Source organism: Podarcis bocagei, assembly GCF_964188305.1.
Source record: "Podarcis bocagei genome assembly, chromosome: 4".
Classification (NCBI taxonomy): domain Eukaryota; kingdom Metazoa; phylum Chordata; class Lepidosauria; order Squamata; family Lacertidae; genus Podarcis; species Podarcis bocagei.
The window spans coordinates 86,764,991-86,779,620 of NC_138128.1; the positions used below are offsets into that span (position 1 = coordinate 86,764,991).

At 41.5% G+C, this 14,630-nt stretch overlaps 2 protein-coding genes across 16 annotated transcripts in view; one reads left to right on the forward strand and one right to left on the reverse strand.

Moving 5' to 3' along the window:
- Nucleotides 1-14,630, forward strand: part of KCNMA1 (potassium calcium-activated channel subfamily M alpha 1) — a 566,228-nt gene that overhangs the window by 461,315 nt on the left and 90,283 nt on the right. For 13 of the 15 annotated variants that reach the window (XM_081191547.1, XM_081191543.1, XM_081191552.1 and 10 more), the window contains one exon: nt 12,033-12,129. In XM_081191547.1, the coding sequence (XP_081047673.1) occupies nt 12,033-12,129 (97 nt within the window). Of the gene's footprint in view, nt 1-6,228; nt 6,517-12,032; nt 12,130-14,630 lie in introns of all 15 variants that reach the window. The other 2 variants (XM_081191549.1, XM_081191548.1) reach the window with 1 other exon arrangement.
- Nucleotides 11,532-14,630, reverse strand: part of LOC308585812 (uncharacterized protein) — a 229,543-nt gene continuing 226,444 nt past the window's right edge. Inside the window, exon 7 of the transcript XR_014007561.1 lies at nt 11,532-11,760. The gene's annotated coding sequence lies outside the window, so the exon portion shown is untranslated. The remainder of the gene's footprint in view (nt 11,761-14,630) is intronic.

The following is a 14,630-nucleotide window of genomic DNA, read 5'->3' on the forward strand; positions in this document are numbered from 1 at the left end:
GAGAAAGTGGAACTGAGGCAGATTATGGCAATGAGAGATGAAGTTAGAGGCCTAAAGGCAAAATAAAAACTGACAAATTACTGTGGCCAGGTGGCATCTACCTGATAGTTCTTAAATCACTCAAATGTGGCTAGAAATTAGCCAATGTAGCACCATTTTTAAAATTGGGGGTGGGGGGAGGATCCTGGAAATTACAGACTGGTTAGCTTAATATTTATCACAGGGAAATTTGAGTATTGTTAAAGATAAAATAACCAAGTATATGGAAGAACAAGCGTTACTGATGTAAAGCCAGTATGGCTTCTGCAAGGGCAGGATCTGTCTCAGGAAGCAATTAGAGTTCTTTGACAGTGTCAACAAACATATAGACAGAAGTGATTGGGTTGACATTGTGTGCTTGGACTTTCAAAAACGTTTCAACAAAGTACCTCATCAGTAAGCTTAGTAGTCAAGGAACAAGATTAGAGATGAATCAGGAATTGGATAAGTTTCAGGAAGCACAGAGCAGGAATAAATGGACAGATGAAGAAAGTGGAATCCCCCCAAGGATCAATGTTGGGACGTATGCTTTTTTTAATTTGACCATAAATGATCTACAGTTAGGAGTGAACAGTGAGGCGGCAAAGTTTCCTGATGATACTAAATTGCTCAGGACAATTAAAACAAAAAAGGGATTTTGAAGAGCTCCAATAGGACCTCTCCAAACTGAATGAATGGGTGGTCAATTGACAAGTGCAATTCAACGAAAAATAGTGTAAAGTGATGCATGTTGTGACATTTATTATTATTATTATTATTATTATTATTATTATTATTATTATTATTATTTATTTATTTTACATATATGCTCATGGGATCTGGTGACTGACCAGGAGCAAGACCTTGGGTGTCATAGTGGATAGCTTGATGAAGATGTTCGCTCAGTATGTGGCAGCTGTGAAAAGGGCAAATTCCATGTTAGGAATCCTTAGGAAAGGAGTTGATAATAAAACTGCCAATATAATAATGCTGTTCTGCAAAACTATGGTGCGACTACATTTGGAATACTGTGTACAGTTCTGGTCTCCTCACCTTTCACAGATTTGAGAGTGATATTTTCAAACCTTCTGACATTTAAGTGCAACAACCAATGTTCCTAGTTTTTCTCATTGGGAAAAGAAATTCACAGATTCTTGCATCAATCCTAAACAAGTCTGCAAACCTTCCCTTTCATTCAGATTGACTGTTTTAGAGAATAAACACTTTATACCATGACCCTGTATTTCTGATAATGATTTGCTACATATCTTGCTTGGGAAATGGAAAGAAACTGAAGTATTAATGGCCAATGTATGAACAAAAAACTGGAAGGGTTTGTTTTTGTTGTTTTTTAAGGAACTTGCAAGGAATTTTTATCTCTCCGAACAAAAAATTAAATGTTTTGATTTAACTCTCTTTGAGTATATGATAAACTCCAACCCAGACCGACTGAGTGCATTTTTTTTAACTACCTTTGATAAGAAATGCATTACAAACTCATCAGCTCAACTTCCTGTTAACAAAGAGACAGCGGCCGTCTGGATTATTCTAGATCCGCAGTGAAACTGCCATACCACGTATATTCAAAGTAAGGCTGTGTGAGTTTGACAAGGGGCAGATGAATCCAGGAGTTATTGTGCAGGGGTTTAAGTCTATGCGGCAGCTGACGGTTGAAATAATCATCCATACATCGCTCTGAGCTAGCTGGGGAAAGGTTGAAGCTGTATATTTTCAACATATCTAGTCTAATGGTTAATCTGTTGTCTTGTACAGAGGGTGCTGGGTAAAATCACAGCAATAGCTGACAGTTTGGAGGAACCGTTGTGAGTCTTTTCAGATGCCTGATTCACAGAGTCATAAGTAGATAAGTCTAAATAGGCATTGTCATTGAAAAATGGGAAGACATGCATTGTTTTCCCACACCTGAATCAAACCGAACTTTGGTCACCAGAAATCTTGATCATTTGTGTGTGTGTGTGTGTGTGTGTGTGTGTGTGTTTCAGAATTCGTAGCTCATCGTAACCCAGCAAGGCACATTCTCTAAGCATGTTAAATAAGATTTGGGGGGTGTGTGTGTGTGTGTGTGTGTGTGTGTGTGTTAAAGGGGATTAGTGTGCTAGCTCTGTACCTGTTATTGTTCTTATTACCCTCCACAAATCAGAGGTGGATGATTACGGGGGGGGGGCACTCCCCACTTCAGTCAGTCTCTGTGCATCTAATGGAGGTCAATGAGAATAGCGGGTGGAGCTAAGGCACGGATTCTCACTGACCCACCCTCCACCCTTGCATGTTTGTTTAACATGCTCAGAGAATAGCTGAAGGGGGATTTTATGTAAACTGCTAGAAAATAGAAGCCTAGTATTTGGTCTTGTTGGTTCCTTAAGAAGAGGTAAGAAACTGTAAATTGAGGGGAGGGAACAAAATAGTGTCTATTATTAGGGTGTGGCAAGAAATAGTGGAAAATAAAGCTATGCTATGCTTCATGGCTCATAATGTTTGAGTAGGATGAGAAATAAATATGAGGTTTTTGCCATTAATACAGATTAATACTCCATAGGCATCTGGAGACACAGTGATTATTGGATGTTGAACAATTCCAAAGAATATTGATGTTGGCAGCGGGCAAGTTCCTTTTTCTTCCTTTTTTAATCATTTTATTTTAAATGCATTCTTGGCGCTGCTTCCAGGCAAATCATGCAGGAGCTAGTTTCAGCCATTTGTTTCAAAATGCTGCGCTGGTATTCTGCCTTGTTACATTTAAATTAAAGCTACATAAAGCCCCCCCTTTTTTTAGTTGTGGCAAGTGCACATTCAAAGGGAATATAGCAGAGAGTGCCACAGGCATGGAAATACCCAATTATCTACATTGGTTACTTTTTGAAAAATGCTTCGGGACTTGATTATCATTAAAATTAACTTGAATGTAGCAAATAAATATCAAGGAAAGAAAATTCCAATGAAAGTCCAGAGTTGTCTTTACATAACTCAAGCTTTAATGACGTCTTTCCCTGGGTGCCTCTGGAACAAGATTTCTGCAGGTGTTATGTAGCCAGAATTAGTTATAACCAAAATTATGTCCCTCTACATGCATGGATTAGGCACCTAGATTAGGACTAGTTTCTTTAGACGTGGGCTGCCGCCAAAGACATTGGCCTTGCATCTTGTTCTCCCCCTCTTCCTGGTAATGGCTAGCGACCCAAAATGTATGACATGAACTCATTGTGCTCTTGAGTTTCCTTGCCAAGTGGCAGCCAGTGAAATGGAGGAGGGGCGGAGAAACATGCTGTAGCTGTGATTGGACAGCTGCTGTGCATCTCATACCCCACACCAATAAAAGGCAGACCAGATCGGCAACCGCTGTGAAAAGGCAAATAGAACGTGTATATTTCTCTATATGGCTAGTAGCTATTTATTTTCAAGCCTTGCTCATGCACTTCCCAGAGACATTTAGTTTACCACTGGTGGAAACGGTGTTAGATAAAGTGTAAATTTGTTTTGACCCAGCTGAGCTCTCCTTATAGTCTTCTTGAACCTAGGGAGGGCTGTATCTGGTAGGGATGTTCAGTCTTCCCTTGACTGTTCCTGGAAAAGGTTACCTTGGTTTTTCAGCGTTGTTGGGTTCTGCAGCTCCACCAACTCCAACTCTTACTCTTTTTACACCTAGTCCACCTGTGCACACTGTCTTTTCATGGTTAGCTTTGCTTTGCCTCTCTGTCCAAGGGTTTTGTAAAAACTAGAAAGGGTACATGATAGTAGGTATCATTTTCATTGCATTTTAGGTCTTATGCTAGTTGTAGCTCCTGGAGTGATCCCTGTTGGTACGCTCATATGAAACCAAGATGCCATCTGCATTATTAACTCTTTGCTAGAAATAAAGGTCATGGCTGATACTGCCATTCATAAGATAATGCACAAGCAAGTCTTTCAGATAACCTTTAGATGAAACATGTTCACATGCATGCACCCTGAGGAATTACTCCTGGAGCAAGGCTGCAGATGCAAAATGTTAACGTTGAAAACTTTTATTCCCCCCCCCTCCTGAATTTGGCGGGCACAGGATTAAGCCATTCATATGGAATTTGTTAAAAAGCAAACCGGAATAACTCTTTCAAGCTTTAATGTATCTGGTGTAGATAGCATGTGATAAGCTTTCTGTGATAGAGACATGTTTCCTGTTTCTAGAAAGCAACTGGTTGACATCTGGGTTCTATGTATACATCCCAATCGGCAATTTACTTGTGAGCTACTTATTTGATTGCAGAACTCTGCATACCTTCCTGTACATACAAAGATACGTGCTTATCAGCACACAAGTTCCCTGCGCTCCCTTTTCTTTACCAGTATTATAATATATTTATAAGCATAAAAGTTTGCTTTCATTGCTCTGAAATTTCTTCATGTGCTTTATTCGCTTTTTGATGTAGTTGGGATCACTAGTGTAGCATGGCTTTGTACAGGGCTGGCCCACCCATGGGGCAAGGTGAGGAGATTGCCTCAGGCATCAGGAACCAAAGGGGCAGCAGATTCAGACACCAAGGAATAACCCGCTCACTACTGCCACAACCTGATCTGTTGGATCTTCTGTCTCCTCAACAGCCCTTCCCCTTGCCCACCTCTACAGAGGCCTCTTTGCAAATAGGAGGGCTGCTAGTCTCCTCCCACCCTTGTTCCAGATGTGTATTATTATTCACCTGCTTGTTCCTGATGCAGATATATTCATTCATTCTCCCTTGGTGGGTGGGGGACGGCACCATTTTGTGGTTCGCCTCAGGTGCCCAAATGTATTGAGGGTGGTTAAAATGACAAGGTAATCCTATAAATGCTTACTCCATGGGGCCTCCTCCTCTCAAGCAAATATGTACATATCTATGAGTAAGCCACATTGAATACAGTGGGGTTATTTTCAGGTAAACGTGCAAGACGATTGCACCTCAAATCACTTTAATATAGAATTATGCACATGCTGTAAGCCACTCATAGTGGCTGGGGAAACCCAGCTAGATGTGCGGAGTATAAATAATAAAATGATGATGATGATTTAAACCATGTCTAAATAACAATGCAACCAAATAAAATAAAATCTAAAATTGTTGTTCCACCGATGAATTTAGCTTATTTATTGGTGATATGGAAGAGGGGGGGGTCCTTTCTCCCTTTAGAGGTGTCCAGCACTTTCACTACTAGGCTTTTGATGCCATTAGAATACATGTCTCTTCACACAGGCCTGGGGGTGGAATGCTGGGGGAAACTAGCTGAAAACAAAGCTCTTAGCTTGCTGCAATAATATGGCTAATTTTAATTGTGTATAGCATTATTTGCTTGAAGTATTGTTTTAGGATTTATACTATTGCTGTTTTAATGTCCCAGTTGTAAACTGCCCTGGGATCCTGGTGGATGTAGGGTGGATTAGCAAAGCTGTGCAAGTGTGCATCTTCAAAAGGGGGGGGGGATACATTAGCAATAGTCCAGAAACATTAGTAGTCCCCCCCCAGCCAGCCTGAAGATGAAGTTGTGTAGTCCAATACACAACTCAGTTAAGTCAGGACACCAGGATTCAACATCATTTAGTCCCATTAAATAAAGTTTATTTCATGATTAAGTGCCTGAAAACGTTGTAAATGGAGCTACCTAGCTCTGTTAGCATATTCATAGATGCTTCCCCTGTTATTTTGGGTGAGCTGAGAGGATCTGTCTCCTCTGCCATGAAAAGAGAGAGAGAGAGAGAGAGAGAGAGAGAGAGAGAGAGAGAGAGATTTTATCAACATGTGGGAAGTAAAGATTGCATTGGATGCACATCCTCTAGGTTGGGATTATTGCTTAATATAGTGAACTGGACCTCATATATTTATTTTTGCAAAAGTAGATTTTTAGAATAAATGAAGCTGACCACACACGTAGGCCAGGATCCAAAAACCTGCACTCTGAATCTTCCATGGTGACTACAATGCAGCACAAGAGTCCGTAGTTGTGATGGGGGGGGGCAAGGTTCACAACCCACCTGCACATGGAGAAAAAGTTTAATGAAAAGCTGGAGGTTTCCAGAGTCACCTGGTGAATCCCTTTTTATGCAATTTGGAGCCCATGTGGACTGGGCTTTGGAAGCAACTGCTGCAAGCCCAAGATTGCCACATAAACCCGATACATCAATATAGTTTGGGCAGTCTTTTTAATGCACAAAGCATTAATTTGCGCTTTTTCCTTATTGTTTAGAGGAAAAGAATGAAGCTAAACCGAGTTACTCAAACCGCTCAGTTCTGTCCAAGAGCTCATGTACCCATGCAGTAGTTGGCATCAAGTCCACTGATGGAGTCCCGGAACCAGTTACGCTTGTTAATAACCGCAAAGGAGCCCTCCTTCTACCCAGCAATCCCTCGCTGTTGCCCCTTAACTCTGCTGAGCATGGAAAAACTTCCTACTGTAGACTGCAAAGGGCACGCAGCCTACCTTCCAAATGCTGCCATTACCAGAACAAAAAGCCGGGGTTGAACCGAGAGCTCTGTAGGTAGCCCCATAAGCCGGATGCATCAGGCAACCGATACTGCTTTCTGCATGGGTTGTGCAATCTGAACATTTTCAATGTGAAAATGACATTACTAATGCTCAGCTAAGTCCTTGCAGATGTGAGTTTCTCCAGATGTAGTGATTAATACCTTAATCGAGATAGCTAGTCAACTAATGGTTTCTGGTTGGTTTTGTGTTTCCTGTTTGGCTGGCTTTGAAATCTTTACCTTTTTCATCAATAAGCTTGGCAAGTGTACAAGTTTGCATTAATGTTTGATTAATCTTGTTAGCTGTTACAACTTACTTTGGGATCAGCAAAGTTGGGCTTTGTTAAAAGCCCCTGTTAACTGTGTTGTTGGTGACATAGATGAGACAATGAAGGTGACAGATTTATTTTTATAAGCGTATTAAAATAACTTAAATAGCTAAAGACCTTGACCACTGCTGCTTTGAAGTCATTTTCTTGAATGTGCTTAAAGTAAGAATTGAGGATAAAAGCCAAGTAAGATGTTGTTTCAGATGTTCTTCTTTGCACAAAGGCCATTAAAATTACCAGCACATCTTAAATCACTTCATGAAACATTGTCTGGAGGTTATGTCATTGAAATAATGAATATATATATATATATATATATATATATATATATATATATATATATATGAAAAATCAAAGATTTTAAAACATCCTTGTGACTTTAAAGCTAAACTGCAGTCTAATCAGAGTATCTGAAGCCTCATTAGCCATTGTCTGATGCTTCTCCTACACCAAGTATTCCTCAAAAGATAAAACAGTTTAATGCCGTGCCTATTACACAAAAGTAAGCTCTAGGTTGTTGTGAGGATGGTACTGTATTTTATGTATTACAATCAAAGCTATCTAGAAAATCGAGGTCTTGGATTTTACGGGATGGGAGTTCAGATCCTACAATACAGTGGTACCTCGGGTTACATACACTTCAGGTTACACACTCCGCTAACCCAGAAATAGTGCTTCAGGTTAAGAACTTTGCTTCAGGATAAGAACAAAAATTGGGCTCCGGCGGCATGGTGGCAGCAGGAGGCCCCATGAGCTAAAGTTGCGCTTCAGGTTAAGAACAGTTTCACGTTAAGAACGGACCTCCGGAACGAATTAAGTACTTAACCCGAGGTACCACTGTATTCTGTGTCAAATTCCTGAACACCTGTATTTCAGAATTGATAAAAGGAAGCCTGCATAATTCTGTACATGCATTGATGTCAGTTTATTTTCCAGAATAGTTAAACAAACAAACAAACAAACAATAATAATTGTATCAGTTCAGCAAAAAAGGAACACATTTTCATTAAAAGGCAATTCAATAAATATGCAGTGTTAACAATTAATTGGGCCATCCTAAGCATAGAAAGCTGGTGTAAATTATGTCAACTTAGGTTAAGCTGGCACAATGGATGCCCGATCCAGAGCTAGTTTATGAAGCTCAGGGAGGGCGAAACACCAGAATGAAACCTGCTTGCCTTCAGTGTTTTGCATTCTTCTTAGCTTTAGTCTTGGGACCAGTTTTCTGAACAAGTCCCATTACTCATGACCAATTAAGAGTTCTCCAGACTTCGGAGATGTGAGAAACTTGAGGTGTGTGTGTTGGGGGGGATCTACAGAGCAGGCTTCCTCAACCTCGGCCCTCCAGATGTTTTGAGACTACAATTCCCATCATCCCTGACCACTGGTCTTGCTAGCTAGGGATCATGGGAGTTGTAGGCCAAAAACATCTGGAGGGCCGAGGCTGAGGAAGCCTGCTGTAGAGGAATCCAGATGTCTACCTTTCCAGGGAGGCCAGGCCAAGTGGTTGAGAGCAAGATCTAGTTCATGTAAATTAAAATTTGGTTGTTATTACCCTTTTCGTTTGAAACCATCTCTGTGTCATTTTAACCACCAATTTCTATTTTGTCTTTGGATCAACATACTTTAGGAAGCATCCTCTCCCTTATACCCCCCCCAATGATTTACCTAAATAACTATTATCTCACCTGTCTAGTCTTAAGTATCTAAGGTGGCTAAAACATAAATCGAAATACTAAAAAAACTACTGCCCAATGTGTCAAGTCAATTACTTTGGGATAAGAGGATCAAGAAGAAATCAAGGGAGTTTGCATTCACCCCTTCCCCCAAATGCTTGCCCAATTCAAACAGATTTAATTTGATGCCCAAACAAGAGAGGAGTTGGAGCAAAGTTCTTGTCTGCAAATGCTTTGTCCCATGCCAAGCAAATCGCAGCACTCTTAACTTAGAGGTTTTTGCATCCTGAATAGTGGTGATGAGATCTCGTTGGATAAAGCTCTGCTCCAAGTCCCATCTGAAAGTCAGGTACAGGTGGCGAAGGCATGGGGCAAGATGTTTTCAGCGGTGGTGGACTTAGTTCCTAGGGCAGGCCACACATCATCTTTGTAAGTGTAGTTAGAATGCATCTGCTTCACCGGGCATTTGAGAACGCCTAAGTTCAAGGAACAGGTTGCATGGGGCCCTTGGCAAGCTGCCCAGCAGGCCCTTCCCCAGAGCATCTCCCACAAGTACATCCCATAAGCCCACCAGATGGTGAGGGTGCTGGTATCGCCTGTCCCTGCTTTCTTTTTCTTCCTTTAAAACTTGGTGCTTAGTGGAGGAGCACCAGGCCAAGCAGTTGTAGTGACCAGCCTCTGCTTCCCTCTATAATACTCCCCCCCCCCACTCAGCATTAGGCCCAGCTTTTAAAGGTACAAAAATGGGGCTGGGCATTGCAGTGCCACTGACTCCACCTGCCACTTGCACCCACTTCTGCCATCTGGTAAACCTGCAGTGGGACTGCCTATGGGACCTACGGACCTCGTACCTACGGGACCGCCTCTCCTGGTATGTCCCACAGAGGAACTTACGATCTTCAAACAAAAACATCTTGGAGGTCCCAGGCCACAGAGAGGTTAGGCTGGCCTCAACCAGAGCCAGGGCTTTTTCGGCTGTGGCTCCGATCTGGTGGAACGCTCTGCCACAAGAGATTAGGGCCCTGAGGGACTTGACATCTTTCTGCAGGGCCTGCAAGACAGAGCTGTTCCGCCAAGCCTTTGGCCAGGGCACAGCCTGACTCTCTCCTTCAGCAATCTTCACAGAACTCTAGCCTAATGGTTGCCATCAATTTGATTTGAAGTAATTTTTTAATGAAATGATTTTAGAATATTGTATTTTATTGTTGTTAGCCGCCCTGAGCCTGGCTTCGGCTGGGGAGGGTGGGATATTAATAAAAAAAAAATATTATAAGGAAAGTGCCCCTGGTACCCCTGTCCCCTCTTCTTCTTTTTTTAAAAAGGTAGGTCCTTCACTAAGTAGAGAAGACATATTGTGGGAAAAGGAAAGTACAGGTGCTTCAGCTACCTGGTTTGGCTCTTCTCCAATCACCACCAGCCCTTCAAAATTGTAATAAAAAGGGTTTTTTTGTGTGTAATGGTGGTGTTTTTAAAATGGTGCCAGCTGCAGTGGGGCTCTGCTGTTGGCTTTTCATGGTCTGCAGTAACGTTTAGAAACGTACGTTTTATTTTTATTTTTTTAATTCATTTGCAATCCATATGTGCTGCTCATTGCTTCAGTCAGGAAGCAGTTAATTGGGGAATCAGTTAATACAGTGGTTCCTAAACCTTCCCCCCTCCCCTGCCATGGGCCAGTTGAAAATTGCTGAAGGTCTTGGTGGACCACTTATTTTTCTGCCTGTTGTAGCAATTGTAATGTGCCGTGCTAGATGCTGTATGAATTTTAGCCGCCTTTTTATTTCTTCTTCAATTTCTTATGTATTGCGTTGCAATTAGAATTCCCTAGAAGCAGTGAAAATGCAACTGAAGTCAAGTGCTTTTATATACCATTGATTTCAGTGGCAACATAAAACACATGCTTAACTCTCTCCCAATCAAACTGATGGAGGTGATGTTTCCTGTGTGATCCCTTTTGGTGGGGATCATATTGGGAAATTAAGCAATTTGACTTTTGCAGTGCTTGTGCCATGCAGAATGGCATTTCCTTGATTTTGTTTTTTGAAAGATGCATTTTATAATTCTGTGGAAACGGATTAGTATTTTAAATCAGATCTACCTTTTAAGTGGGTCATTGTAATATCCACATAGTTCTTTGTTTCTTTTGTTAATTTTCGTCCTGCTCTTTGGCCACAGTTCTCATAGTGATTCATAACATCACTCTCACTGATGTACTTTTTGCTCTTTTTCTTTTAACTTGGAAGCAACTGCTACCTAAGGCTCAACCACTTCCGTCATATTTAGTCTTATTTTTATTTTTATGTTACAGGGTGGAAATAAACTTGTTTTATTTTGTTAGTGTAAATTTCTCATACGGGACATTGACAGAAAGAAACTCTTTAAACTAGCAGAGCTCTGATCTGCTTAGAGTGATAAATGGTAGAGCCTTAAACATTAACAATAGTGGTTAAATACCGTTAAATGCCTGGCGTGCTCTGGTCCATGGGGTCACGAAGAGTTGGACACTACTAAACGACTAAACAACAACAACAACCGTATTTACTCAAATCTAATGCTCACCTTTTTGGCCAAATTATGTTGCGAAAATTAAGGTGTGCATTAGATTTGATGGCACATTACATTCGCCAGCAAATACTTTTTTTTGGTTTCAAGGTTCTGAACATTGAGGTGCATATTAGATTTGATGACTTGAGTAAATATGGTACTTACTGCTAGCTTGTAAGGAAGCTTGCTGTAATTTTGGGTGAGGTGAAGACCCTCGTGCAGTAGTGTTAGCCAAAGGCGGTTTTGTTTTTAATAATATTAAGGTGGTTGGCTGTTATTGTTTTACTATTCAGAAGATGATCTTCCACTCAAAGTGCACTTCACCCCCATCAAAAGAACCTCTGCCACAATTCTCATCCTTCGTTATACAGGAAGTTCTCCCGTCATTTGGTCTCGTTCCACCTGCTCCTGTGATAACATCCCCTTTTGCGATAAAGGGTGAAGCGATGAGTTCTGAGTTGTGCTGGAGATCAATGCGCAGCCGCAGAGTTTTTATTTATTGCAAGCATTGAATATCAAGGCATTGAATGCTGCACATCTCTTCACAAAGACTCTGTGGTCTGGCATTCAAGGAGTCAGAACCGATGGGTATTGGGTTCTTTAATAAAGTGCAGTCTGGTAACGTTCAGTGTTCGGATTCCGAATAGACTTCATCTTTTGGTGTATGCATCAGGACACTAATTTCCATTTTCCAAAAACGCAGCTTAACTAAAAGAGAAAAGGATGATCTTTTATGAAAGCATGTCATAACTTCTTCAGTCAATACCTTGCTTCTCTTTCCTCCTCCTCTTCCTCGTCTTTCAAACTGATCTATTTTGACTAACACCAGTTTGGTCTTTATTGAACATAGACAAGATAGCAGTGAAGTATCAGTGTGTGAATGGAATTGTGTGTGTGTGTGTTCTTTGGCTATTTCACCTGTATGACGTGTGGCGATCTGAGCTGATCCTAACCTCATCATGGGTTGCCTGTATTTCCAGTTGAAGATGAGCAGCAGCTGACGACACTCTCGCCCAAAAAGAAGCAGCGAAACGGAGGCATGAGAAATTCGCCCAACTCCTCACCCAAGCTGATGAGGTAAGACTCTAAGCAACTCGCATCTTTATCTCCTCTTCCAACATATCCTCCTCCCCAATAAAAATGGTGGTGGACGGGGTGGGGGTGTCATGGCAGGGTGGTGGGGAAAGGAGAAGATTGTTAGATGGTTTCTGAAAGGCTGAAGTATTTATTCTGTCAGCTTGTCAGCAGTTAATGATAGAGCTGGAAAAAAAAATCTGTCATGAAAAACAGTTTGAAAAGCTGTTTGAAAAATACATAGGCTTTAAAGTCTTAGCTGTCACCCTGTCCTGCCCATGTGTAGTTCTTAAACAGCAGTGGCACTAATGATAGCACTAACCAATCAGAAGAACTCATGTGGTTAGTTTGCCTTGGGCAATTCTCTTTTTGTCGGAATCCCTCTGAGTACTGTTTTCTGTACTTAAGGCCATATGTGAGATGTATCATCACAATCAAAAATGAACCTGAATATTACCTTCCTTTTATCCTGTCGATTGAAATCAAATTTCCCCTAATTGATTTTGACTGTGGTTTTTTTTTTTAAGGTCTAGTAATCTTTGTACTTGCCAAAGCAAAGTTCGAAACTAATGCAGTTTTACTGAGGCTAAAAGCAATATTAATTATGAAATAAGGGGACTTTTGCTTTTTTTAAAAAAGGACATCATGAAGGCAGGTGGTGAAAACATATTATGGATGTTAGTGGTTTTCCCTCCCGTGTGTTTTCAGATATGCAGCATTTGTTTCCAGTAGAGCTCCCCTATAGATTATTTTCGTGGGATGAGCCCTAAGCAAAGGTTTTCTGGAGCTGATATTGCAAGCAAGCCCACCTTAGGCTGTATACTAAGCCTCTGGGAAACCGCTGCCCCTTAGCAGGCTTGTCTTGAAATCTCCCCATGTTACACCCCATCCCCAGTGAAGCCCTCTCTCCTCAGACCACATCCCTCATGGGCCTCTAATCACTTGGGTGTTTCTTCCAGGCTAGAGTATACGTCCTTATACTCAGATAATAACTCTTGCTTGTCCGGATGGATGTTAGGATGGAGTGTCTGAGTGTGTATAGAAACTAATCTACTGTACAAAGCTAAAATTCACCATTGTTGCCCCGCCCAATTTGCCCCTGACTCCACCCACCACTGTCATGTGACTCCTGGGAAGTTGACCAGAAGGGAATGAGGCCCATGAGCTGACCTCCACCCCTTGCAGTATAGTGCTAGGAGCAGTGATAAGTTCTGACACAGTTTTCACTCGTCTTATTAAAACTTTCTTGTCCTGAGAAAAAGCTCCACATTACCCTGAGTTTTGCTTTAGGCAAAATCTTGTGGCAAAACAGAGATATCTGGGATACCCACTGCCGTTTACCTTCCCGCTGGTAAGCGGTCCCTATTTATCTACTTGCACCCGGGGGTGCTTTCGAACTGCTAGGTTGGCAGGCGCTGGGACCGACGACAGGAGCGCACCCCGCCGCGGGGATTCAAACCGCCGACCATACGATCGACAAGTCCTAGGTGCTGAGGATTTACCCACAGCGCCACCCGCTCTAGTAGGAGGTCCCAAATTCACTTTAGATTTTGCTGTTGGCCAAATTCTATTAATGATTCTGTAAGGGCCATCCCACTGAATTTGTAAAAAAATATTCCCCTTTGAAGTCTGTTTCACTTGCCAAGAATCCCCTACCAATGGTGGTGGTGATTTTACAACCACATTTTAAGAAATGTTACACATACAAGCAGAGGAGTACCACAGCTACACCACTGCAACACTCCAAAACCATGTTACGTGGACATTGTGATGGCACTGTTGCAGAAATTTTGGGACACGATGTTAGTCCCTTTTTCCTGCATGTATTTTCATGTAAAGTTGAACTTTGGGTACAAATTATCACCGATTTAGATCCAAATTATCGTACCTAAATCAGCAGAAAGGCAAGTGGATGCATTTGATTAAAGGAGAACATAAGAAGAGCCTTGCCAGATCATGCCAGGGTCCAGTTTAGTCCAGAAGCCACTTCTCACAATGGCCAACCAGATGGTTATGGGAGATCCAGAGGCAGGACCTGAGTGCAACATCACTCTCCCTGCTTTTGCCTTCCCAGCAACTGGTATTCAAAGGCATGCCTCCTCTGATGAATGCACAAATATTTGCAATTATTTGATATTTCAGCTAGCTGCTATCTTATTTCAGTGGCAATATTGGATGGACAGAGCAGCCTGTTTCTGGTCTGTGAGCCATTTGCATGTGTTCATAGCTCTGCTCTGCCTGTTTTGGTAAAAATGTACAATTTTTTAAAATCTGCATTTAAATTCATATTTTTAACAGAATACACAATTTAAAAAATATTTCCCTCCAAATAATATTTTTAAAACCCCCTGAGAACCACATCTGAAGAATCCAACATCAGGATAACTATGTTTTGATCTTCACATTAGCTTGAGAGGTGCAAGTCAGATTGGATTGGATTGGAACTCACAAAGGTTGAATTCCTACAGGCATCACTACCTGGCAGCGGTCAATGTTTCTCTGAT